The sequence below is a fragment of the Puntigrus tetrazona genome, chromosome 25 (assembly GCF_018831695.1).
Source record: "Puntigrus tetrazona isolate hp1 chromosome 25, ASM1883169v1, whole genome shotgun sequence".
NCBI lineage: Eukaryota > Metazoa > Chordata > Actinopteri > Cypriniformes > Cyprinidae > Puntigrus > Puntigrus tetrazona.
Window position 1 is genome coordinate 9202363 of NC_056723.1, and position 27632 is coordinate 9229994.

The 27632-nt window shown below is 36.5% G+C and overlaps 3 protein-coding genes and 1 long non-coding RNA gene across 5 annotated transcripts in view; 1 reads left to right on the top strand and 3 right to left on the bottom strand.

Annotated features, from left to right (window-relative positions):
- Positions 1–12618, bottom strand: part of map1ab (microtubule-associated protein 1Ab) — a 31324-nt gene extending 18706 nt beyond the window's left edge. Inside the window, exons 1-2 of one of the 2 annotated variants that reach the window (XM_043228578.1) lie at positions 12370–12618; positions 9609–9710 (exon numbers count right to left, since the gene is read on the bottom strand). In XM_043228578.1, coding sequence (XP_043084513.1) covers positions 9609–9710; positions 12370–12595 — 328 coding nt within the window. In that variant the 5' untranslated portion in view covers positions 12596–12618. Of the gene's footprint in view, positions 1–1026; positions 1096–9608; positions 9711–12369 lie in introns of those variants that run through there. The other variant, XM_043228579.1, reaches the window with a different exon arrangement.
- On the top strand, positions 671–26742 carry LOC122331143. Its single transcript, XR_006248133.1, has 3 exons — positions 671–995; positions 9577–9716; positions 26615–26742. It is a non-coding gene; the product is annotated as an uncharacterized LOC122331143 (long non-coding RNA).
- Positions 16215–17402, bottom strand: cart2 (cocaine- and amphetamine-regulated transcript 2). The gene is made up of 3 exons (XM_043228615.1): positions 17123–17402; positions 16858–16941; positions 16215–16557 (listed from the first exon to the last, which is right to left on the bottom strand). Exons 1-3 carry the CDS (start codon positions 17291–17293, stop codon positions 16450–16452), a joined length of 363 nt encoding a protein of 120 aa, XP_043084550.1. The 5' UTR covers positions 17294–17402; the 3' UTR covers positions 16215–16449.
- c25h15orf40 (chromosome 25 C15orf40 homolog) lies at positions 25939–27603 on the bottom strand. The gene is made up of 4 exons (XM_043228613.1): positions 27095–27603; positions 26798–26915; positions 26585–26712; positions 25939–26501 (listed from the first exon to the last, which is right to left on the bottom strand). The coding sequence occupies exons 1-4, from the start codon at positions 27248–27250 to the stop codon at positions 26409–26411; spliced, it is 495 nt and encodes a 164-aa protein (XP_043084548.1). The 5' UTR covers positions 27251–27603; the 3' UTR covers positions 25939–26408.
- Between the last annotated feature and the right edge of the window lie 29 nt (positions 27604–27632).

Below are 27632 nucleotides of genomic sequence, written 5' to 3' on the forward strand. Positions count from 1 at the left end.
TTTAATAATAAGACTTGAAACAGTGCATTTACTGTCTGTCGCCTAAAGATACGTTTTATTTGAATCTGGGGTATTTTTTGTAATGAACTATTTACGACATTTTTTTTCTTTTTTAATAAGTATTTGAATACAGATATTTTGTTTAATTCATCTAAAGTATTTGTAAAACCTACGTTTCAATATAGGCTACATATCTTTCAAATCTAAAGCGATCTGCAGCAATAATAATCGGATCTCTTTTGTCAACATCTTTCCTCTTTAGAAGTATAAAAAGAATCGTTAATGAACCAGAACAGCTGAAATAATTTCACCAGCTCTAACGTGAACATTTCGGATCATACCTCACAACTTCTGAGCGTAATATATCTCTCCAGACAAAGACGTACACGTTTAGCATCTTAACACAGCCTCCCTGAAATATCTATGTAGAAGTGCGTCATGCAGCAAATAATGGTTGGTTATTTAGCACAAATACTAAAACAAGACCACTTCAAATAGCTTCTGTCAAATGCACGAATTATTTCACAACCTGTGAAATAATAAATAAATAAATAAATAAGCTCAACGTATAAAGTTAGCCCGTCCGCCGTCCATCACCTAAATTAATCCAGTTAGTTTGGATAAAGCACAGTAAGGTGTTGATCGTACACCCTGTCCTCCAGACATTTGTCGCAATCACAGGTAGATTTAAACGACCGTCTGAACGTTCAATTACCCAATTCTTTCGTCGTCATGTATCGCGACCGAAACGTAGGCTATCATAATGCGTATGTCTCGCGCCCCGTAAGCCGCGAGTACGCGGTCAAAGTCATTAATAACGCCGAGATGAAGACAGATACGCGGTCAAACGAGGATACGCACCCTCCGCGACGTCACGGTCTCATAAAGCGAAGTGTCACTGGCTGTTTGCATCGCAACACTCTTTGTCCGGACCACTGCGACACTGCGTAAAAGTCGAGTCGGAGACCGCGTCGCGTGCTAGAACGCCCGTCTCTGTAAGTCCGCGTGACAGAAAGTGATACATACCGTATGCTGAAGCGGGCCACTTTAACTGAGCGTCGTGTGTCTCGCGACTGATGGGTGTTCGGGAGCGCAGTCACTGCTGTGTGAGTGTGTGTGTGAGTGTGTGTGTGTGGAAGGGGCCGGAGAGTGTGTGTGTGTGGGTTGGCAGATTTGGGTTCTCGAGCAGAGCGGGATGGTTGCAGCAACTCTGGCTGCAGCCACCCGCCAATTAAACTACAGATGCAGCTACTGTCTGAAGAAGAGGGGTTAGGCGGGGAGGAGGGGGAGTTAGTGATACTTTCAATGCACCACAAGTAACCCTTTCACGTCTAATATTATATTACATTATATAGGCCTTTGGAATGTTATATGCTGTTTACCCCTATGGGCCCGTTATAAACATCTGCCATCCATTCCCATACTCCGAATATGAACAAGTGAACGATGCGCTGATACAGATGTGTTTTTAGAATACATTTTAATGCAGCTGGTACCTATTAATTCCACCAGGGATGGGTTTTTTTCTATTCAGCTTCATTGCTAAGGTTAGCTGTGGGTCATTTGTGTTGTATTTATTCCTATAATTAGTTTTTTAAGTATTAATTTCTCAATTAAAATCTTACTGCTGCATTGCACCGACCTCCTCAAGCTCTATACAAGCTCTATAGCCCGAAAGCGCTAGATAATGTACATTTCCACCTAGTCATGTGATATAAATATGGTGGCAGTCATTAAGAGACAACCCGCTAAATGTACAATAAGGGACTGTTTACACAGGAAGGTTATCGTTGCTTTTATACGTAAGTGCACAAGATGCACATATTTGACTGCTGCGTTAGTCTTTTAGGGCATGAGAACATTGCATACCAAAATTGCGGCACTAAAATGAAAAGTTTGAGGATGCAGAGACAGCACAAAGAATGGCGTTATTGTTTCCCCCACAACTGCATGTCGTGGAGACGATGTGTGTTTCCACGGTTTTAAGCTAGACTGACATATTTGTGTTTGAAGGTCTCATACACTAAAAGTCAATATGAAATTAAAATGAAGCCTACTCTCGTTCACCAAGCCCTCTTATTTTTAAGCCCTTCCATTACAACCACCTGTTATATAAGATTACTTTCACAATCCAGTCAGTTCTCAATGGATTGAATCAAGTTTTGCCATACATTTTGTTGTCTGTTTCGCCCAGAAATTATAATTTCGTGTTTTTTTTTATAGTTTATTAAAGCCTTACCGAATGAGCGGTTGACTTGAATAAGGTTGCTGGCAGGCACTGCATGGCTTTATGGTATGATAAGAGAATTGAATTTTGGTGCAGTATTTTTTTTTCTGCTGTGCCCATTCTGCCAGACCTGGCAGAATGGGATATATTTTGATATGCTTTCACTGTCAAATCAGCACAGATAATCAGAAAAGGCTCCATTTATGAAGACTGATTTGAATTTAGTCACATCAGCACAGATAATCAGCAAAGGCTCAATTTATGAAGATTCAGTGTCTAATTTCTCTTTCATATTTTTAAATGTGTTTAGATTGTGATTGTGCAATGAATAGAGTAAACAAATGATTTTCTCTCCCTTTTTCCCACTGAGTATTTTATTTGTTCACATAAATTAATGATTAAATGCTGTTGAAATGCCCTGGAAAACTGTCATTATACCAATGCATTTCTCTAATGATTCATTCAGAACAACATACAGATGAAGTTGCTAAAATCAGTGCCAGGTATTTTTTAATGCTCTGGTTTAGTGCTTTGACTCAAACTGAATCTGCAGTGTTATCAATATCCAAATCATAAATTATTGAGCAGCCTCAATTATGCATGATTGACCTCCCTCCGCTGTTCAGGATGTCAGCACAAATTGCATGAATGAATGGCTCTAAAACACTATAATATGTCTTTTTGAACCAAAAAATATATGGTTTCAATACAGTATATATATATATATATATATATATATATATATATATATATATATATATATATATATATATATATATATTTTTTTACTTATAAATGCTGCATTTCTTTATCAAGACAGTAAAAATGTAAATATTACAATTTAAAACAACTGGATATAATTCAATATAAATATTTCAATATATAATATTATAATATAATATAAATTTCATATCTTAAATTGTGGGTGTAAGTTGCTAGTTAGTCAAGGCTAGTTACCAAACTGTACCAGTTCACAAACATTTTCACCAAAAAATGTTGATGACGGTCATAAAATTAAATATTAAAAAATGCATAGCGGAAAACTGTTTCCAAGTCAAAACACAAATGATAATGTTTAATCAGCTTGAGTGTTTGTTTTGTTCCTGATTTCGGTGTGTGTGCGCAGCCACGGACATCTCACTGGCCTTTTATATCAGGCGAAAACAAAAGCCTGCTGAAGATTGCTCAAACAACTGAGGGGATTGGGTTTGTTCTAGCACTTACAAATATTGTACAGCCCAGAACTGGATAAATTGATTTTCATAGAAGAATAATATTTAGTGGATATATTTACCTCTTGACTTCCACCTCATTCCCTCAAGGCCATGATGTATGTGTATGAACTTTATCTTTTGCTGGTGTAAAAAGCAGCAGCCCTCTGCTTAGCGCTAGTATTCTGCTTTATTTCATCACCTAAAATTATTCAATTTTAAGGCAAAGGCATGCTGAGGCATCTTCTATAACATTTTTATCTTTACAGTCACATTTAATCAATTCAATGCTATCTTGCTAATTAATTTCTCTAAAAAGTATTAATTTCTCAATTAAAATCTTACTGACCCTAAACTTTTGAACAGAAATAAATACACACACTTAAGCCTATATATCAAAGGAGTTTTTACAATATTCAGAGTTGTGAAGTTTTGGCTTTGGGCCTTAATTATCAGTCTGTCTGAAAATCATGTGATCGTTCACTTCCCCCTCAGCATCAGTGAAATTCATAATTATGGCTCAGTGCTTGTATTATAAATAGGTCCTGCTTGCGGCTTCAGCTCTAGAGTACCAATTTCCTTTATGTGTATCCAGAGAGAAAAAGCAAAGAGTCAAATGGCTGGCATAAACTTGTATATAAGGACCCTTGCGCACTCGCAGTGACTCTATTACAGAAAATGACTCCCTTTTCATCCTTTTAAACGGTTAAAGTAAAGATTTTGTCTGTGCGTGCTAAATTAACATCAGCAACATAAGCAAAACAACTTAAAAAGTGTTTGGGGTCTCCGAGTGAAAACAGTTTCAGACACCGTAAGGGGAATGTCTGGGTAAGATTCTGGTTAGCTAGGTGTAGTTAGCTAGGACATTCACAGAAGTGATCAGGGTAAGGTCAAGAGGTCGTGGTTTGACCGGTTACTTCATGTTTTTCACCTTCACTAGGTAAAAACTTGCTTCATTTTGAATGGGCACGCTAATGCAGTTTTCTCAAGGTATTATAGACTTGTGGGGAACATGTGACTCAGATGGGACTGGAAATATCAGAAAATTCTTCTTCAGACCATTACTTCCCCGCCTGCAGACAATCAGTCTTCCCAACTGCTGACTCACAGAGCATAACGGTGGTCGAAACGTCTCATTCGGTCTCTCTAATAGGATATTTGAGGGGATGAAGCCTGTCAGCAGCTAATGCAGTGGTGGCCACAGTTTAATAAAAAGCCAATTATGCCAGTATCTGATATTACCAAAGTACAAACAATTCATTTTACTGCAGGCCGCCGTTCCTGCTTAAGGCATTCCTTAAAATACGTAAAGATAGCATAAGTCTGTATAGCGTCATATTAATTGGGTAACGGTAGCTATAATTTGCACATAGTACTTCTCTCCTCACAAAGTGCACTCATTAGCCCCTCACATAGACGCTCACCTTGACTCATGCCAAGATGCAGGTCACCATGGAAACATAGTAGAAGAAGAAGAGAGGAGGAGGTTGAGTGACTCAGTAAAAATGAAAACACTGATCATGCCGTTTCCTCAGCCCTGAACCTCCCCAGCAGCCACAGTTAAACCTGACCGATTGAGGTCATTCCTGCTGTGACACTCTCGATGTTTTTGATTTTAGATCATCTGGGAGATTGTTTATCCCTCGTTTCTTTGTTTGTTTTGTCAGACACCGGAAGGATTAGTCTTGTTACACAGAACTTTTGAACTTACCTTTTGAAAATACGAACATGCTCTGGTCAAGCTGAGAAACTCTCCCAATGGGCTAACTTTCTATTTCGCTGTCTCTATTTCCATATACAAGTTAATCAAAAATACATAAGGTTAGCACAATGAGAGGGATTGACGTTTTTTTCACCAAAGTTTCTTATTTGAAAAAAAATACAGTAAAATTGTAAAAAACTGTAAAGTATTTTACAGTTTAAAATAACTGTTTTGTTAAATTTTCAGCATTATTACTCAAGATCCTTTATATGCTGATATGCTGATATTCTTAATAAACGTTTACTATTATTATCAATTCTGAAATTGTGAAACTGCTAATATTTTACGGAAGATGTCTTTTTTTCCATGATACTATCCAAGGTGAACAGAACGTTTAAAACAACAGCATTTATTTAAAACAAATTGCAATAAATATGGTATTCATTTATAATTAAGTATTCATTAAGTATTCATTTAAAAAATATATATTATTGACCCCAGGCATTTCAAATTTTAGTTAATATAATGATACATATGACTTCCATCTTTAAAATTAGTAAATTTAATATTTTATCTAACCTATTCCACCATATATGATGAAGACATGAAAATGTGACGCATAATAGGAATGACACAGCTGTATTTTTTAGCCACCTGCAGTTCATTAACAGGAAAAGCACAAAGGAGCAGATCTCAGTTCTCAAAGGGCTTTAAACTGCTGAGTAACTCTCAGTTCAGTTCACACCCAAGAGCTCTGAGGATTTAATCAGGTATTATAACTGATACTTACCAAAACAGACCAGAAATAAGATATGGGTGCAAGGATAAAATACATGATTTTAAAAGATAGAAGCATAGAAATCTGTCTCTCTTCATCTGTTGTTTTTCACTTTTTACATGGTCTGCATTACTCCTAATCTCCATTAGATGGCAGCAGTTTATCATCATTTTATAAAGGCGATTTAAAAGAGAAAGACTGAGAAGACAGTAAAAAAAACCATGCCGTATAGCCTTAATAATAAAAAATAATTCAACTTCAAGTGCTTTTATGGCTTAAAAACGTAATTAAAAAATCCATCGGCCCTAGACAAATTAATTATTTTATATTTATCTATCGTTTTGCTAAGAGTTAAAATAGAAACGCATTTATTTTTGCTCTAGCGCAACTACTGAATTCGTCTGAGTTTGAATGTCATGGATCTATGCTAAGGTGCATGCTGAATATGATACGGTCGAATCGATACTGTGGTCCCATTTGCACCATCATCCCGGGAGCCTCGTGTCTGACAGGCCTTGAGCAACAGAAAAGCACAATCTGAGACATCAACCTTTAGCGGTTGTTAACCTTGTATCACCCCACAGACCAGTCATCACAATCTGATCTAAGCACACATCACGCCCTTCAGCAGGGTCAGAGGGCATCACTCCACCTCCCTATTACTGCTCTTTTGGTCTAGCATTATTATAGTGTTGTCACAGTACCGACATTTCTATATTTGGTACTGATGCCAGTGAAAATCCACGGTTGTCTGTACCAATGTCAGTACCAAAGCAAAACATAAAAACATGCTAATTAAAAACATTATTTTTATTAATAAAGTCAAAAATAAAATGTACAAATATTTGCAGATATTTGTCTCGTAGTTCACGTGGTTTGACGTTGATGTTACTGTGTTTTTTTCACAGAAGTATGTGAAATAACTGCAATACTGCAAAACAAATAACTTTGATAATGCTAACTTATTTCAGCATATTAGGTACTAACCTAATGTTAAACGACAGACGTGCATAGCATGGCTTAACATCTTAAAAAAGATTAGAAAGATCAATCCGTTAAATCCGTTAAAATTTAACAGTTAATTTTGTGCAAATGTAAAAGCAAAACAACAAAATGTTTCTTCGAATTCGCCTTAATGTCAAAAGGTCGTTGAGAATTTGCATCACAGAATATCACTGTTGGTTATTTAACATTTCTATTGTAAAACAGCTGTCAAATAATAAATGTTTTCCTACTTATCTCACACTCTTTCGCCTTTAAAAAATGCTGTGTCGCGCTGGAACATTAAGCCCCGCCCCTCTTTGATTTGATTGGCCATCTAAATCATTCTGATACTGACAAGCGCTGCGTGGAACTTTTTATGTGCATCGCATAAATTTACGGGTCGTACGCAAAGACTGCAAAAAAGATGGATGATGCGACTCCACTTTCTTCGACTACAAAAAGTGAAGTCAAAACATTCCCAGTATGACCGCTGACATCTCGCGAAAATGATGTCATTTAGAGCCAGAGTCTGGGTGGAGCCATAGAATCAGTCCCGCCCACTGGTATTTGAAAAATAACTTATTTGTACCGACTTGGTACCGAAGTACCAACACTACCATATTACTAGGCCCATATTGTGTTAAAGGGATAGTTAAAAAAATAAAATGTAATAATAATAATTAAAAAAATGTATTCTGTCATTAATTACTCACTCTCTTGTCATTCCAAACCACTAAGACCTTCATTCATCAGAGTTTTCTGACCCTGCCTAGACAGCAATGCAACCGACTCTTTAAAGCCCAGGAAAGTAGCAAAGACATCTGTGAGTAAACCTTACATTTTATGAAACTACGAGAATACTTTTTCAATACCTTTGTCTGTTGTTTTGCTGTCTTTGCAGGGTGTGAAATCTGAAAGGACTTGATCAAAAATATTTTACTTTACGTTCTGAAGTTCTTACGGGTTTGAAACGACATGAGGGTGAGTAATTAATGACAGAACTAAACTTGAAGACAATTAATTAAAGACAAGTAATTATTGATGAGAGATGTGCTATTTAATGTAATGTAATGTAAGCTTTTAAACTTTCCTGCCAGGCTTGCTATAATATTAACACACAAAAATCAAAACAGAAGTGTAGAAAATACACACTGTTGTAAAACACTGGCAAAAACTTTCTGCAGGTTGCATTATGACACCAATAGGTGGTGATAAGGGACTGTCTTTGTAAGTCACAATCACCTTTTTTTTTATTCAGTAGCATAAACAGGCTTCTTTTCAATAAGAAATATTTTGTGGCCCATAAAAGGTTCTATGATTGTGTGTGTAGTATGAATTTAATCTACATTGGCCGTGTTGTCGTATGAACTACCAGCAACAGCTACATTTCTTTTTTGCCATTTACAAATACTCTCCTGTGTCTTAATAGGACAGCAATTGAATGTTGAATGAAGCCATTGTTTTAGCTTGTTTTTTTGTTTCTTAAAATTAAGGTTGAAGCACTGATGTCACATGGACTGTTTTATTCAATGTTCTTGCTACCTTTCTGGACCTTGATTGTGGTAGTAACCTTGCTGTCTACAGAGGGTCAGAAAGCTCTCAGATTTCATCAAAAATATCTTAATTTCTGTTCTGAGGATGATCAAAGGTCTTACAGGTTTAAATCAACATGAGTGAGTAATTAATAAACTCGATTAAAAACACAGTGAGGCTGAGAGTAGATGAGGTTTCCTGTTTGGTGTATTAAATGGTGTAAAAACCGTCCAAAGTAGAAATCCAAAAAAAAGACAAAAAAAGGAAATGTATTTTATGTCACATAATTAATGCGAAGATATCTTGAGCTTGGGTTAACCACAAACCTTATTTCACTAATTTAACTAAAAACCTGTTCAAAAAACCCACTGACTTCAGAATGATGAAACCAGAAATGCTAAAAACGATAATTTGAAGGGTTTTGACTTACAGAAATACAACAGTCACTGTTGGTTTGAACATAATCATATGCCTATATATATATATATATATATATATATATATATATATATATATATATATATATATATATATATATATTCAGAACGTAAGCATGCTGTGTTAAATTACATTGCCATTTACATGAAATTTGAAATTTGCTACTGTATCATTCACCTCCTCTGACAGCAGCTTAGGCTTTAAAACGGGTAATAAAGCACTTTCTCAGCAGTTAGGAAATGAATAGCATGCTAGTCTTTTTAAAAACAGCTTATCACTTTCATGAAACGGCCTGTCTTACACCGAGGCACATTTGAGAGTATATGATTTTGCCTCAGCTCAAGCCACTACACCGATCCAACACACACACTGCAGCAGTCAAGCACTGGCTCTGCAGCTTCTCTCCTCCTGACACAGCTCTTTGATTACCACTGTGCCGGGCAGTACAGTGCAAGCTAGACCCGCGCAAACACACACGCTGGGCTCCCCGTGGAGAGATTCTCACCCCTGCATATATCTGTCAGCTCCGTGTAAGGGAGATCACCGCAGTGTGACCTTGGGCTGGCTATATGAAAATATTTATTTACGTGTGGCATACTGGGAAATAAATGGAAATATGCCTTATCCTTGCAAATGTTAATTTAGCTAGAGCTTCATCTCTCATTTAAACCTCTGACTTGCTTTGCATTCAACTCTACTGCAGGAGCAAGACGTCACCCTTTCAATCAGACTGACCTCTGACCTCGGCTGAGAACTGGGCGGAATGTCTGGTTATGAAAAGCTGCAGTTGTTGGTCCAGGTTACATTCTGACACACTGATGTCCCAGGAACGGATACCTGCAGGTACAGAGAGAGACATGTGACACGATCAATATGAGCAAAGTGCCTGAAATTTACATGTCATTTCACATGAGCTTTAGCTTATTCCCTCTTTTTTCATATTTTTCATGCATTTGTTTTATTATATTATGTTTGAAACAGTTTACAATAAGGTGTCATTTGTTATCATTAGTTTCCTATTTTCATATAGTGTTTATCAATGTATATAACATACCATTTTATTAATTATTTTACTTAGTAATTTTGTATAAATATATAAAAAGTTGAAAAATGAGTTTGCATTTCAATGCATTTCGTATTACTACATTATTAAATTGTGATAGTAATAATGAAAATATTTGTATTAATTACTTAACTACTTACAGTATACTAATTATTGTACACGTATATTTAAGCGTATTTAATGAGCACATTTAAGTAGTTTTTTGGTATGATCTCAGACCTCTGTCATATAGTTTTAAACATGAGATTTAGTGTGTTGTGCTCAGAATATTCATTGAGTTGTTACATAAGATCCCAAAATTTTAGATGTGTCTTAAGTTCCTACTGCGCTGAACTTCAAAGTCCAAATTAGAGAATTAGGGAATGAAACGAAATCTCTATGCCTCTTAACTCTCCTCATCTGTGTCCTTCCTCCTCTGTTCTTCATAGAGATGAAGGACTATTTTCCTCAGATTCTGTTTTGCTTTGTAGATGAAGTGTAAATCTTGCAAACACTGCAGTGTTTGTCCTCAGAAACGCTGTGTCATTGAGATTTAAAACAGGTAATGACCGCAGAGATGAACCGATACTTCTGTATTCTCAGAATAAGATTTACACTGCCTATAGAAACACAAGACATTCCTTACAGTATTGATTTTATTCTCATCGATATGCTCATTTCTGGTTAAGAGTCTGTCAGGAGAAATGGGATAATCCTGATTTCTAGACGTTCAAACACTGGAGAATGCTGCAGAGTGAACATGTCAGGATTGTAAATGTACTGTATGTGAGTAGCATAACAAGCTTAGTGGACCCTGAATATTATGTTGTGTTTTGTTTGATTCTCAGGCTTGTGAAGTTGGCGCTTCAGATTTGTTATTTTGCATATGTTTTACAGTCACGCTTTATGATCATTAGACAAAATGGCAGTAATTATGAAAAAAAAAAGATTCATTTAGGAAACCAACTTTTATAAGAACAAAGGGTTGGCAGATAAAAACTCTCTCTCTCTCTCTCTCTCTCTCTCTCTCTCTCTCTCTCTCTCTATATATATATATATATATATATATATATATATATATATATATAACCACAAAGTTGCATTAAAAATTAGCCATAACTATTTTCTTTTCTGAAATATGGAAACAGGCTTTTCTGTAAACTAGTTGATGATTTGTGCCCTGTAAAAAAACATTAAATTAAAAATTTAAATGTTATATCTTTTGCTGCTTTTAAACCAAAATTGAAGTGATAAATTCATTGCACTTTTGCCCACTTTTAATTGAATTTAATTGCATTACAGATTAATAAAAATACATTAAAAATCTGAATAAAATAAAATAAAATGAACAAAATCATGATTCATGGTATTACTGTATCAAGCTAAAAAGAAGAAAGCAGAAATATTTTAATCATCAACTCAAATAACAAACAAATTACTGTTTCAGTTGTTTACGTTTATGTATTTTTAATCCTTTTATTTAAAGACATATTTAACATTTGTTGCATATAATAGGTTAAGGGCTCATTTATTACACATAAGCTTAAATGTTAGATGCTTCTTAGATGCTTAAGATACAAAATCTAAATATATACACTTTAATAACCGTACTTTGTAAATGTTACTTTTAAAGTGTTAATATGTAGGGCAAAACTATTTTAAAAAGATGTGACTTTCAGCTTTTGCCCCTTAATGTATCAGCTTTGTACCTTTGTCCTGAGATTGCGCGCACACTTTCCTTCACTAACCTAAAAACACTAGGGACACTCCTACTGCCGTAATCAATCACCGGCCTACAGTGAGTTTAAACACCTGCCCGAGATATAGTAAATAAACAACATTTTCGACAACATTATCGCGAGATCCCCGTCCTTACACGCCGGAAAAAAAATGCAGCTTCATCAATTTCATCCAGATACGCAGAACTCATGGCGCAGTGCTCCGTGCAGTCAGGCGAGGTCGCCGCAGTGTGCTGCTGCTGCTGCTGGAGCCGCTGGAGCTAGTATGCAATGGTCTGATCAGATCATATAACGCTCCAGCGAAGTACAAACGACAGGAGATGTGTAGACGTTACTCGGTTACGTCTGCTAAGCAAATTATATCACTGGTAACAATTTGGAAATGGACATTAGTAACGTCGTTTGTTCGGGACCGAAGTACGTCGGTAATTGCATGAACACGCCCACCGCAGCACAGTATGCAGCCTAGAGAGGTGCCAACTTGAAGTTAAGATGAAGTATGCAAGACATCTACCTGATCTCTTTTACAATATAATGTCATGTAATACCATAACGACTTGATACATTTAAATAGGTATAAGAATACATTTGGAAGGCTGGCTGGACAATATGGATAATGAATAATTATTAAACGAAATATTCGATATTTATAAAAAAAAAAAAAAATTGAGCCATACTAAGCGTGTCGGATGATGAGGCGTGCTAGGAGGCTCACCGCGCTCTATGTGCTGTCTGGCGGCGTGCAGCTGGTGCTCTGTCGCGATCTCTCCGATCACGATGAGCATGTAAAAGTTTCCCGGGCGGGAGGTCGGCTGGAGCCGCTCTTCGGTGCTCGTCTGCCCGCGGTCCTCGTCCTCCTCCACCGCTGCCAGCTCACCTCGCGGCGGGATCTCCATGGAAACAACCCCGCGCGCCGACGCCGGGCCTGCGGTTATCTCCATGACAACTGCTGCCACCTGCCCTGCTGCAAAGTTAAGACGGCTAGGGGCTGCTGCTCAAACTATGCGAAACTAGGCGCTGTTTACCCGCGTCTGATTGGCTAAAAGGCCATGCAGCTGTGTGATGTCACAGCTCGACGCCAAAAAATAAAAAATAAACGACGCAAATAACTCAAATGTGCGGTTAAAGATAGTCACGTGATCATTCGTCTGGAATTCAGTTGTTGTAAACAAACCCTTCATTTTAATTAACAGTGATTTAATAACATGTCATTGTTATTTCTGTAAAATAGGCTGTGGATTAGACAGGTAGACAGATAGATAGACAGGATGCCCTGGCACATTTTATTATTTTATAATTATTCTTTTTTTTTATTAGTTAAAAATATTGTTTCTTTTATTACATTTAGTCATTGATTGCATCCAATCTTGTAATCCTTTAAGATTATGCATTAAAGTACAACATTTTTTTTTTTTTTTTTTTAAGAAGCTGGTCAAAGAACATACTCTGTATGCATTTTTCATACATCCTTAAATTTTGTTAGTGTAAGGAAAGCAAAGATTTAAAACGGAGAGAAAAAGGGGGAGGTGCTATAAAAATAAATAAATAAAAGTTTGGGCTTTCCCTCTGAAGGTGAGTTAAGATGCACCTGTCTGGATATGGGCTGGATGTTACAGTGAGTCAGCAGTCTGTTAGTATAATAGAAATGAGTTCATGCTGCCCTCTACTGGAAATTATAGACAAGTGCAGTACCCACATCTATGAATATATATTTAATGACTATAGGGTAATTTGTAGTTGTATTTGTTCATTTGTGATTTAGAAAGCACTTTCAAATGAATGGACCAAACACAACGTATCAGGTATCAGGTAAAAATGCTTTAGACAAAGCTGTTGCTGAACAATATTGCAACCTCGATGGCTCTCTAATTGTTGTCTGATTCCTCAGATCTTCAGCGCCTTTGGGATTTAAAGTACAGACACTTTGACTGAAGGGTCCGAAATTTTTGCTGCTTGGCTAGTAACCGTCCAACTTAAATGCTGAGCCGAGGAGGATCCGGATCCGATGGATCTGGCAGTTTTTCACATAAGCTGTAGAGCAAATACCTCAAATTCAGGCGGCAGGTAGGATGACATTGCAGTCCTGGTCTCTGATCCATCAGGTGATGCTGGTATTTTTAGCTGCAAGCTGCCATATTAGATAGTCATGAGAGAGGCTCACCCATAATGCAAGCAAAGAAAATTAGCGAGGTCAGTCGTCTGAAGGTTGTGCTTGAGGTCAAAATTTACATCTCAACATCAGTAAAATGTAATTAATAATTGTAAAATATTTATTTATTTACATAAATATACAAATATGATTTATTTAATATATTTATAGTAATAATTTTATTTAACTTTTTTAAAAATCATATTTAACAATTTTAAAGATATGATATCTGCTTTAGCTGCAAGCTGACATATTGGATGGTCAGTAGAAAGTCCCAACTAATGCAAGCAAAAGGAAAAAAGATACATCATAACTCGAATCTCAACATCGGTGAAATATTAAGCATATAAAACAAAATTTGCATAATAAATTGGAATATATTATTGATATTTTTACATTTTATATAGTAATTTAATTACGTATTTTTTTTACTTTTTGGTCCAAAAAAAAAATTGCTAAGAATTTATTTTAAAAATTGGTTAATAATCTGTCACCCAAAACACAGTAGCACATCTGCTGAATCCTGTTTTATTTTATTTTATTTTGTATCTTACATATATTTTATTGTATTTCTTACTTTATTGTTTGAATTAAACAGTTACATAATTGTAATTATTTTTATATTTATTATATTATAAATTAAATATAAAATGTATAATAATTTTACATACACACACATGCACACACACATACACAGACACAAACATTTATATCCTAATTTAATTTTAAAATATCACACATATATATATATATATATATATATATATATATATATATATATATATATATATATATATATATATATATATATATATATATATATATATATATATATCTTATTTATTTTTAATAGTATATTATAAATGTATTTATGTTAAATTCTTGCTGTATGTTTTACCAGACTTTCTCAAAGCTATCGAGCCATATTTGATCCCAGATCAAATTTGTTCTTTCGTGAAGCAGAACCTTAGTATTTAGCAAATAATTGAGCAATGTCAGTTTAACTCAAGAGGCATCATCTCCTTCCAGTTACTGTCCTGATTAAGTGTCCATTCAATCAACCTCACAATCACCAAGTGATTACAGCTATGACCGTTTTCAATCCTCCACAATGACGGCAGCAGAAATCCATTCGTTGTACAAGTAATTCAGCTTTACAGGCCTTCAGCTTTTCACAGCCAGATAAAGCCCGGCTCTACTTTACTTTTATGTCTCTAGGGGGCAACATGGCACTCTTTTTTCGTCCGAAAAATGATGAAATATTGATCTGCAAAAGAGGTTTTGGGGGGCAGCATACATATGTGGCATCAGTGACAAAGCTGAGCAATAAGTCTAAAGGCACACATAAGCACCTTAAAGAAGGCGAGGAGGGATGTAGCCAGTGTCGGCCATAACACATCTTTAACAAACAACCAGCTGAGCCAAAGAAAGAAGCTTCAAATATAGATTTACAACTTTACTTTCTGTGAAGCCATCAATTCACGTTATGTTAATTGTCATCACTGACATATTATCTGTACGAGAGGTCGTTTTGGCACCATTCGACCAGTCAAAGAGAATATCCAATGCAGACGTTTTTTAACAAGCTTATGTTTCCAGATTCTGGATTCACTTTGAAGGCTCTGATCAGAACAATCTGAATCTGAGTTTTAGGGCTAAGAGCTCGCTACGCAAAAGCAAGGCAACGAAGTGGCGTCTCAACGCATGCTACTTGTCAGAAGCTCATTTAGCCGTGGTTTGAAACTAGTGGCGAGTAATTGATTCCAAAAAGAGAAAGAGGAGATCAATACAGCACTAACAGGCAAAGGATAGACAAGTATTTTCAGGGCTCTACAGATTGAATGGAATGTTATTATTGAAATGTTGTGTTTCTAAAGTGGACCTGCAGCATTTTATGTCATTTAATGATGGCAAATGTGATATATAAATAAATCCTAACATGCATCATCATTTAATATAATATAGTAAATGTATAATATCATTTAATAATAAATACCTTGAAGAAAAGGTGAGAAAATAGATTTTTGCAGACAGTTATTGCTTAGTTTATTTAGGTGACTGATAGCGACTAATGAGGGATGGGCTGTTATTTTTGTAGTTTATTTATTTATTTTACAGAATATGAACATGCAACATCATTAAAACACTATTAATGTTCTGCAGACAAATTCAGCTATAAAGGGGTGAAAAAACAGTCATATTCTGGACATTTGTATCAGCTAAAACAGCTGTTCAGAAATGTAACATTTGTGATTAATTAATTAGCTTATTTATTTATTTTTAGTTGTTTACTTTATGGAAATTTTCCAACTAATTCATCGTTAAAAAATTGCAATATAATAATAATCACCTTTATTAATATCTATCATTTGTATTACGCAAACATAAAAAATAACTGATACACAGACAACTTTACAAAACAAGTTATATTGCACTTTAATGCACAAAACATCAGATTAACAATAAATATGACAGTATCACGTTTACATCAACCAGATATCTGAAGAACAATTTCTTTACAGCTTTGCTTCAGTGACTTCAGTCTCTTCACTTAAAAAAATATTAATATAAATAAAACTGTAGTTATTTATGATATATAATGCATATGGACTCAATCCCATTACAATCCATTCGGAATCGTGTTCATCACAAACACTTTAACAAGAAAAAGTTGCAGAAAGCCCCGCGCGGACAGTCGCACATCTTGCCGATTCGAGAGCCTTTTCTGATCGCGCACTGCTCCCCCAAATCACACTGGCAAGAGAAAACAAGAGAAATCGCGTTACTTTGGCCACATTGCAGCATCTGCGTTAGTGCGTAAAAGCGCGCTCGTTTAAGGCTAATGGTCGATGATTATGGTGAATCATTAAAAAACAAGAATTCCCATTTGAAATAACTATTTTTTGATAGATAGATAAATAAATAAATAAATAAATGATGAGAAGTTTTACTGTTGCATATAAATAATAAACAGACGCATAAACAGCCAAGACGCATATCCATGCAATTGCGCAATGACAATGCGCGCTTAAAATCTATCACAGAAATATATACCATGGGAACTTGACCAAATTTCTTCTCCCAGGGTGGAATTCGTTTTGTCTGCAGCTTTTCCAGAACTTCTTGCAGAGCCCCGAGCTGGATTGACAAAACATTTGGAAAGATGTTTCCTTTAATTTTTTTTTTTTTTCAAATCAAACCACTCCAAAATAAGGCAATATGACAAATTACACAAAAGTCAATCAAAAACTTGAACTTAAAAGTTCTGGGACTTTTTTTGCGTATATGTCTATTGCGCAGCAAAAGATGCATTACTCACAAGCTGTTTTTCACTTGTCAGGTTTGGGTCTTTGGGGTAGAAGTCTCTGATGGCTCTTGTTTCCAGATCCACCTCTATCTCTGGCTCTGACTCGTTCGCTTTGGCTCCGGTCAACAAGCAGAGCAGCAGCGCGCACACAGCCATGCGCGTCTTCAGACTGGAGCTCTCCATGGTCCTGAATGCAGGGGGCTTTGGCACCTGAGCGCGCAACGCCGTTATACGTCTCTATGCAAAGTTTTGGCGCAAATAAACATCTCGACAGCCTTGCACCCTTTTATGTGCTCCAAACCGCATGCATTTATGTGATCTGGAGTCGCCCCGCCTTTAACATTGATTTCGTTCGCACGTAAGCGCGATCATTCATTGCGTAAATGCGCTGGAGACAAGTCATCAAATGCGTTAATGTTGCCCCCGGAATGCTTTTTTTTTTTTTTTTTTTTTTTGCATCACTAAGGACACATCCGTCTATGTGTTTTGATTCAGTTGTGAGGAGCAAATACTGCAGGCTCTGTTGATTGTATAAGAGAAGCTTTTGAACATTTCGGAGCACTTGGAAAACATGCATGGCTGCTTAAATCTGATTGCATAAGACTTAGTGCATCTGTCTGTCTATCCATCTATCTGTCTGTCTGTCTGTATTGTTTGTAATAATACTGTCATCAGCAATTATTTTTGTACACCAGAACATGAATACAGATGCTTGACTCTAAATATGCTTCAGATACACAGCAGGGACATAACAGAAAGGGGCTCCTGGTGTTACAGTAATGATGGCAGACGTTTCTGACTATATTGGAACCACATGCATAAAATGTGAGGAAAATCATATGCTTGCATAAATTAAATATCTATTACTTGATTTATTTTGCATAGCAGTCCTTAAAGTTCCGAGAAACTTGAAATGAGCACTTGAACGTTTTAGTATTTTAAGAGATGCGATGTGAAGAGGAAGTTTGCTTATTAGGGATTTTAGGAAATGCTTAATAATTTTCTCATTTATGTGTTTAATTGCAAGGGATCAAGAGCCATCTGCACTCTGAAAGTGTAGACACCTCACTACTTAAGCACGTCTAGACTCGTCTTAGCCTCACTGGAAAGTGAATAGGAATTTTTTTTTATTCAAAATGAAAAAAGTTTTTTTCCAATAGAAGGCTATTTTTTCTTGGGTAATGTAATAGGCTAATATTTTTGCCCGTCTGTGACGTCACGTGTGGAGGAAATTATTTTGAGGTTGAATTTGATAGGCTAGTTGTGTATCAGAAGATCAAACAATTTCTTCCCGGCAACATTCACATTTACCATGAATTTGAAGAATAAGTCTCACAGTCAGGGTGTTGTGGAAATAAAATACGTCCTCTGTCATTTATATGCCGAGGATTAACTCGCACAAGTGTTCTGACCGAAGGTGGTGTTTTTAATTCCCAACAGGACCCTTTAACAATGGGCGTGAGGCATATGACTCATTCTCTTTAGTCCAAATCTGTATCAAAACATAACTGATCAATAGCAAACACAAGTGTTTTTATAAAAATCCTGCCAATATCCTGTGCACAAACTCTGACGAGGCTTGAAAACACAGACTGGGCTGTGTTAACGGGAAAAAAATGTTTTTTGTTGCACAATTCCCATTCACAAAATGACAATGGATGGCACCAAATAATACGCTGTGGGAATAAACTAACTGGAAAGATGTAGCCCATAACCCCTGTCGATGAGTTCGTAAATCAAACAGTGTAGTGAGCAAACTCGTTCTTTCCGAACACGACTGGATCGGAAATAGAGGTTATGGGTGAATGAAAACCATTTTCGTGTGTAAATCTTCCTGAACTCCTATTAAAAAATATAACCAGCAGACAAGCTTAGATTGAATAATCAGAGATTTGAATGTACAAAGTGATTCGTTGGCGCTGATATAAAACATTTTTGGATGCTTTCCTAAATACACCCGTTCTCTTGGCCAGGCGGACAAGCATTTGACTTGGTGTAGGTACAAGTGGCAACTGTCAAGTTCACTGGTACAAGACAAAATGTTGACAGCTGAAAACCAGCGCTAATACGCTCGACAGTTTATGATCAAAAGAATGGTCGTCATCCATCAACCAGCTATTCAGATTAAAATCACACAAATCAAAATCTGCCAGTGACATTTGCCTACAGGGTGTTTCACAGCAAGTGCAATGCACAAACCTTCGGCTATTTTTAGCACTGCAGTGAGTGTTGAGTTAAGGGGTTTAAAATCTTACCCTTGTTCCACTGCCATATTCGGTCTTCGCTATGGGGCATGATTTGATTCCCATTTGTCTCCTTGGGATCCGCTTATGTCTGCCCACGTCTGCATGTCTTCCAAAAACCCCATGTGTCGCCTCAACCTCCCAAACTTCATCCCCAGTCCCATAACCCCTGCAGTGTTTGACATATCATGCATTCCCCCATAATTAACCTATCAGTCTCTCTCCATATCACGCACAGAGAAAAGTACAAAGACAGCTAAATTCATGGTTACAGTCTATTATGTTCAACAGGTGACGCACAACATGATTGAAAGGATTGGTTGTTTAGAATATTGTTCAAGCATCAACACTTCGGTTTCTCTCACCTAAACGGTTAACCCATATTGTCAGGTTAGACGCCATATTGGTTTCAACAGATAAAGTACTCATAAAGATCCTAGGTGATGTAATTCAGAACTTTCAAAGCTGTTATGGAGTTTATGACTGATTTGTATTTATTTATTTTTTGGAAAGACTTTAACTCAGTTGAACTTTTTTGTTGTGGTTGTTACACAATACGATCCACTGAACGCCCTGCACTTCTTTATCGCATGCTCGTTTTCATGAAGCTACCCTGACTAAGCTTCGACCGTTCATAAGCATTTAGTTTTGCATATTCTTAGCGAATCATCGATTTGAAGAGTTATCTTATTTTTTCACGTCAGTTGTGTATATTGCATAACACATTCCTTTAGCAAACAGACTGTCCTAAACAAACTTCAGCAAAGCTCTATAAAAAACATTTTTACTTTACTCCAATTAACGCATGTTTTAAATGATTTTGCCATTCGTAGGCTAACAAGTGCTTTTCCGTTTATGATTTGGTTCTTATTGCCAAACAACTGCCTGTTACTTTCTGCTTTGTTAAACTATAAATGAAAAAAAATGTTTTGAATCAGCCCGGTCAAACATAGTCAACGAATTAAGTTAAATATTTCACAAGCTATTAATTCGTTAGTGCATCATATCCACTGTTGCAGAAAGGCAGATCGGAGCTATTTTTTGATCGCGCATTTAACACAATCACGTAAGATCAGGAAGCGGCAGACACTGATTGTGCACAGATTGGTCTTTGTGTCCATTTTAAACATGGACTTCAGGCATTCCACTTCCACTGTTTCGTTTATCAAAGTGACAGTCAAAATTAAGCCCTGTGGAAAAAAAACCTGTCCATTGATCTGCTCATTGATCAGAAGGGACCACCACAAAACCACTTGCCTCAGAGTCAGACAAGGTACTTATCAGGTGGAGCACACCCTGATAGTGTTAAACATCTAATTACATCCTGCTTAAAAGAATCAGATTAACCTCTCAGAGGTCACTAACCTCAAATGGGTCTTTTCCAAACTTGCACTTTCAAGCTTCCTGCACCAAAATGCTTGGACTCCAATTTTGAACTGTCAGTGATAGCAAAACATTAGGTGACAGTCTGAATTGCTTGTATTAAACCGTTTAAAAATATGCTGACGAGTAAGTCGACAGTTATTTTGTCTACTTTTGTTCAATATCAATCCGCTATGGGTCCAAATGGCAGTGAACCCGACTGAAGTCACAGGACACCATTACGGATATAGTATGTTGTTTCATTCACACAGCTAATATATAATGTACATTTTTAACAGTTGCAAAGCTCTTATTCATAAACAACTGATTAGTACAAAAGAAATGTAATGGACTTGTGTGACCTGAGCGTACAAAATAAACACTGTGGCAAAAATCCAGTGGTGTGCAGGCCAAATATTCCTTTGCATCACACACTGTACACGGTTTTTAATGCGTACATGAGGGTCCACGTACATTGTGAGTACATTGTTAGTATGCATGTGCTGTAACCGAACCATCCATACTTTGAATGTTCAGGCTTTACAGACTTGGTTTTGCACTAATCAGTTAATCACAAAGTAGCTACACTATCCCGGGCTAAAAAACTAAAGAGAGGAACGGCAAAAAAGCAAAAACTGACATACATAGACATTTTTAGCGATTGTAATGTCTGGTGATAAATACAAAGATGAAGCTTTCTAGAGCACATATTGTGACGTAACGTGCCATTAACATGTTGTGTCTAAAAACAACTACGTCGCTCTCTGTTTGTGTGCACCTGCCATACGTCCAAAAGATGGACATATAAATGTACCCTAATGGTCACTTGTCGCCACCTACTGGCGTAACCGTGTGACTTGCAGAAAGTGTCATAAAACCAGATACTTATATTATAAACATTGTTTTGTAGCTTTACATCCGAGGTGTCACACGGCCAAACTCATTTAAACAAATGTCAATGCAATTGGTAAATTGCAGATGTTAGCAGTCAGGACAAATGACGCAAGACAACATTCATAAGGTTCCCAAATTCCCTAGCTTAGCTAGCAGCAGTTGGTTTTTACTGGCCACCGCAGAGTTGTTTCTCATGTCTCAGGCCTGAGGAGACAGGACAGCAGAACAGCCTTCGGTGCTTACAGGCCCCTGAATTTAAAGGCCATGTCACTTACAGCTGTCCCCTACATCTGCCCAATTCTTCATTCTGACAGGCAGATCAGCCCCAATGCAAGCAGCCAGTAGCAAATTCGATTTAATCGGCGCCCCCGGAGTTAACTTGTCATCTCGTTTTGCGTTACTTTTCATGTCAGTAGAATGTTCGCGAGCGTCACTTTAGCAGCCGGTGAAGTTTTTCTCATAAGCTGCTTTGTCAGACGTTAATAAATGGCGCTCATTTACTTTGGCGGGAATTTGTGTTTGGAGGATTGCCGTGATTAAAGAAGCGAATGACAAGAAATAACGCTTACGAGATCATAGAGAAACTCTTCAAAGGCCCTGTTTTAATGATCTCTGAGCTTCCTGTGCTGGACGCCATGTGACACCATCAGCCTCTGCAAAGCTGGCAAAATACTGCAGATATTATGGGTAATAAACTAGCGCACTTTCTCTTTATTTAAATAGTCGGCTTTTGATTCGTGAAGGGGTCTGTGTGGGAATACGTGCTCAAAATCTGTTTGTTATTTCCGTTTAGGCTTAATTTAATACGTATGGGTGTGCATCCAGGCAAGAAAGTGTTTAATTACAAGAGCCCAAGTAACTATGCAAGGATATGAGTTTGTGTGTGAAAATGAGAGCACATACCCATTCTTTGAAGATGAATCCCTGTAGAGGTATCTCTTTTCCTGTGTGGGAGAGACCAGGCCTCATTATCTCCTCTTGATTTTTCCACTACTCCCATATCGCCAGTGAATATTGTCACGTGATCTGGATGTACATGTTCAGATGGGCCGTATGCAGCAGCTGCTGGTTGGCATATTCTATGTGGGTGTGTGAAGGAAAAACTCAATACTCAATTAAAATGCTGACGGCATCTGTAGGGTGGGAATCTGCTCTACAGGACAAAAGAGCAACTGCTTGATTAGGGTTGAAATCGGAGAGTATTTTCATGCTCAAATTTGAAGTCTATTTATGTTCACGTCTATTAACCCTGCATGATTTTTAACCACCTTCAAATCACCATTCATGTTGCCATCACAAATTATGCGTTAAGTATTTTTATTATATCTTTTATTTTATTTTTGAAATGTGTGACTTATTTGCATATTTGTATTTAATTGTTTATACTGAATTTCTGTATTGTTAAGTATTAGGTATTAATTATTCAGTTACGTTTGATCCTTTTTTCTAATTATTAAATAGCACATAATATTATGATTATATTTAAATATTTAAGTATTCCATATTAGGCATTGAGCTACATTTTATCCTATTTAGTTTCTAAATATTAAATGGCGATTATAAATATTATGATTATATTTAAATAATCTTTGGTGTTACAAGAAGTATTACAAATAATATGGAGTTGCAAATACTGGATTTTGTCTTAAAATAGCATGAAATAGATAAATAAACCCACAATCCTACATAGGACATGTAGTTTCGAACGAAATGAAATTAAGTAAAATTAAATTAAATTTAATTTAATTTAATTAAACAGAACAAATGGTTTGGGAAATGGGTAAAAATGTAGATTTTTTAAAAAATAAAATAAATAAACTTGCCTTATTGTTGGGTTTATTTAAGTAAACCCACAATTCTAAATACAGTACAACAAGTGGTTTGAAAAGAGACAATAAATATGCATAAACAAATAAATAACCATACAATGAAAACATATGATTTGGACGGAAGGAAAATAAAAAAAATTTATGAATGTTTGTTGGTCATTTACAATGATCCTGAATAACACAAATATTCATTCTGTAAACATTTCTTCAAATGCAGTTCAGCAGATCACATACATTTTACTGCATGCAAAGACCTCTTGGATTAACTTCATATCCGAGAGGTGTCATCATTAACAATAAAAGCAGGATGTAGGCTCGTCCCGGAAGGGATTATTGTTATATATATGTTGTCACTGTACACATACGTGCGCTGCAGGTCCTCTTGGGTAATTAAAAATGCATCATTCAATATTAAACTGATCTTAAAGACATACAATGGTGTCTCAGTTCAATATATCAATGAGTTGGTCTTAAGGGCTGGAGGGGTTTCATGTGCTGTGGGCTGATGTGAAATATCATTTGCCTCAGTTATACTGTAAACATAATGTTAGCAGGAGAGATGGATCTGGCTGAGCATGAGCAATAAGTCACCGGTTTTGATATCTGCAAAGAAAGATTAAAGTAATATTCATGGTAAACACTGAGACTTTGATTTATATGTAAATCTTATTCATGGATTTATGCCGTACAGTGTAGCTGCCAGCGAAAGATTGTGTTGTTCAGCTAAGGTGTTTATTTACGACCAGCACATTTGAATATATTTCCTGCACTTCCAGCAGAGGGCCGCATTTGAAGTCAAGGATGAGCGCTTGCCTGATCAATAGAGCTAAAAAAATGCTTGATATAAATTCGTGATTTCAATGACTCACAGATTTACATGAAAAAGCCACAGCTAATAGCTAAGGGCAGCTGTTAAATGAAGTAATCCTGCAATTAACATACGTCACAATGACTTTAATAGATACTCATCCCATTAACAGAACAGTGTTTAAATCATGACATATTGTGTGGCTCTACGGCTTTCAGAAAGGCAGCTTTGTGAAATATGACTTCAGTAGAGGAAGGGCCAACATGTCTTCTCCTCCCACTCATCTTCATTTAGCTCTAAAAGAGACGTTTCTCCTCAATTACTGGTAGGATTTCACCATCCACGGGGCATAAATCATCCACACAGCACCTTAATAACAAGATATGTCTTCATGACGGCGCTAATGACAACACAGATTGGTTTAATCAAGTGATAGTTGAACAAGAAAGGAAAAATCTCTGAGTCACTAGTAAGAGTAAATCAAAAAAATCAACCTGTGGAGTTCATAAGATTACGTCAAGCATGTATATGTTCATGTGCGGCAGCTGAGGAGCAGAATTTGAACATTTTGGGGCGTTAGTAACCCTTTCCGCTAATTCACGAAACAAAGGTCTTCATTTTAAAATGTTTGAATGTATAACAAGCGAAGGATATTGTAAAATTGGATATCTCCGACGACTTAATTAAACAAGCCGATACATTTTTAGATGAAAATAATTTGTTTTCATAAGGCCTACGCAATATCAGTTTATTACAGAACGAGCTCTGGGAACAGGCAAATAACCAGAGGTTTCCATTTATGGAAAGGTTATATTGCAAGAATAATGAATGTAGGAGGATGCAGAGCTACGGCTGAGCGATCAAAACGTGTCGGCCCTCATGGCTTTTCTTTTCCTGATAGCAGGGGTGCCTCAAAATGTCACTCGAGGAGAAGGAAAAAATTGTATTTGCTTCTTTACTTTGTACGCTGAAGAAAATGGAGTAGGATCTGGAAACAATTTTCACTCAGAAAAGGCTAGCAAATGCACAAAAAGCCAAGTTAAAGCCTATCCATAATTATAAAATAAGTTTTACTTGGGAACTCCCAAGTCTTTGTTTTTTGTTTGTAAGTTTGCTTACCCTGGAAATGAACTGATTCACCAAAATGAAAAAAAAAAAAACAATCAGTATATTCAAGTACATTTAACTCAGTCACAATTTATAAATGTAGCACTGGGAAAACTGACGATAAATACAACTCAAAGATATGATCAATTATTCAGCCCCAGTGCATGATGGGAAAAACTGAATCATAACTTTGATATTTACTTATAGCATCCTTGTAAACACAACTACAAGTAAATTAAACTTTTAAGTTCAAACTTAATTTATACAAGCTTAAATTGAGTGCTAGTATAAAATTTGTTTTAATTCTAGCTTGAACTAAATTATTTAATGTAGAAATTACACTTGTTTACCATAAAATCACTTTTTACAGTGTAATATACTTAAGTTAATAATCAGAAACGAAATAGTTTTGTTTCTAATCCTTTCCAGCTTTACAATTACACTTAAATACTTTCTTTGCTTGGTTTTCCTGCATGGTGTGGAAATCCCAGCTAATATAAAGGAGTCTGATTTGATACAAGTCTGCCGTGATTCAGTCCTTGAGGTCCCGTTGATACGATTTTAAACAGAACACAAATGCTGATATTGAGACTCTGGAAATCTTTAATATTCATTGATGGATTTCTGAGCTTAACAGAGAACGTCTGATAACTATACTCATTAGGATCTCTAATTAACACATTTGTCACTGAACCTCAGGCATTTCTTTAAACAAAAGAGAGAGAAAAAAAGCAGGAGCAGGATGATTATCTTGAACCTCGGTGCCTTTGTAATAAATAAATCGATAAATATACGGAAAACAACAAAAATGTAAAATATGTATCTTGTGACAAATCCTGCGTGTAGTCAAAAATAAAATGATGGCAAGGTATGCAAAGATCAGAATTTCTTTATCCTTACAAAAATGTGACGTATCCATTAAACACAAAATAATTAAAAACTGATGACGGGTAAAAATTAAACTGCTTTTTATTTGACAAAATCTAAATGTTATATTGCACGCTCTGTGGCATGCAGAAAAGACAGATTTTTTTTCTTTGCTATCCACTTCAGTGTCAGCCACTAGCTTCTGTCCTCAGTTTCTTCAGGATTTCTTCCTGGCTGACAGCTGCAGTCACCCTGATAACCTTTTCTCTGGACTTGGAGCCCTATGAAGCAACGAAACCATATTGCTTATTAATAATGCGTGGTTGTAGCGGGCAGAAAGCGTTTTAAATGCGCCACAGCTGACCTTATCTAACGCTACTTCGCTCTTCTTCAGCTCCAGGACTTTGGCCAGGTATCTCAGGAGCTCGGCGTTGGCCTCTCCGTCGGTCGGCGGGGCAGCGATGGCGACCCCCACCGCCTCCTCAGACACATCTGTCACAAAACAGCGCGCATGGTGCATGGACTCCTCGTAGATAAAAGCTAAGTTTGTTTCTTCGTGTTTAATGTAATACTCAACCAGTGACTGCGTTATGTTTGGCCCCGGGTTTAGCATGTATTGCTATTGTAATTGTCCCGTCTTTAACTTTAGTAACCGGCCCGGGTGGTGTCTCCGGTGCTTTTGGGTTGCTTTTGCTCTAAAAAAAAAAAATGGTTTTACATCGTTAATGTCATTAGCATCATAACGTTATCAGAATCAAAGCTAATACTCGACTTCTGTGATATGGTTTACTGATAACCGATTATGACCCATACACATGCATTAACACATCAATATTCTAAAAAACCATTCATTGCAATCTGTGAGGAGCCCTACCGTCTTGTCCTTTTTGGGCATACTGTTGTATTGGGAGTAAACGCTATTAGAGACGGAGCTGTAAAGTGGGATTTTTCCCGAGCAGCTGCACAATGCTGACGGACGCACGAGTGGAAATAAAGATAAACGTATGAAACGGAGAATTTGGGAATGCATTAGGTAGAAGACATGAGCATTATTCGAGCTTCTTGAGTGAGCTGCATGAGTTACTTGTGACAACAATAACAGCGGACACGCGCACGACGACAAACGTAGATACGTTTAGAGCGTCAAATATGCGCGATAAATGCGCAGAACAGCAACCGCGTGGAGAACATCCGTACTGATATTACTTTTTATTGTGTGTTTCTTTGTTTTGTGTGTATTTTTTTATCTGGCAGTGTGTGATCTTATATTTAATCTGATGGTATATATAATATATAATATAATATTACTCAGCCTAAGTCATCATTATAATATAATTAATAATTTAACTAATTATTTATTATTATTATTATACTTATTATTAAATGTAGCACAGTAATAAAGCTTAGTAATA

Excerpts from the sequence above, each read along its gene's own strand:
- cart2 (XM_043228615.1), bottom strand. The coding sequence starts at position 17,293 with ATGGAGAGCTCCAGTCTGAAGACGCGCATGGCTGTGTGCGCGCTGCTG. Across the intron at positions 16,942-17,122 it reads TGACAAGTGAAAAACAGCTT|CTCGGGGCTCTGCAAGAAGT; the intron begins GTGAGTAATGCA and ends TTGTCAATCCAG. Across the intron at positions 16,558-16,857 it reads AATTTGGTCAAGTTCCCATG|TGTGATTTGGGGGAGCAGTG; the intron begins GTATATATTTCT and ends TTCTCTTGCCAG.
- c25h15orf40 (XM_043228613.1), bottom strand. The coding sequence starts at position 27,250 with ATGCATTCCCAAATTCTCCGTTTCATACGTTTATCTTTATTTCCACTC. Across the intron at positions 26,916-27,094 it reads TGCCCAAAAAGGACAAGACG|AGCAAAAGCAACCCAAAAGC; the intron begins GTAGGGCTCCTC and ends TTTTTTTTTTAG. Across the intron at positions 26,502-26,584 it reads GCGAAGTAGCGTTAGATAAG|GGCTCCAAGTCCAGAGAAAA; the intron begins GTCAGCTGTGGC and ends GTTGCTTCATAG.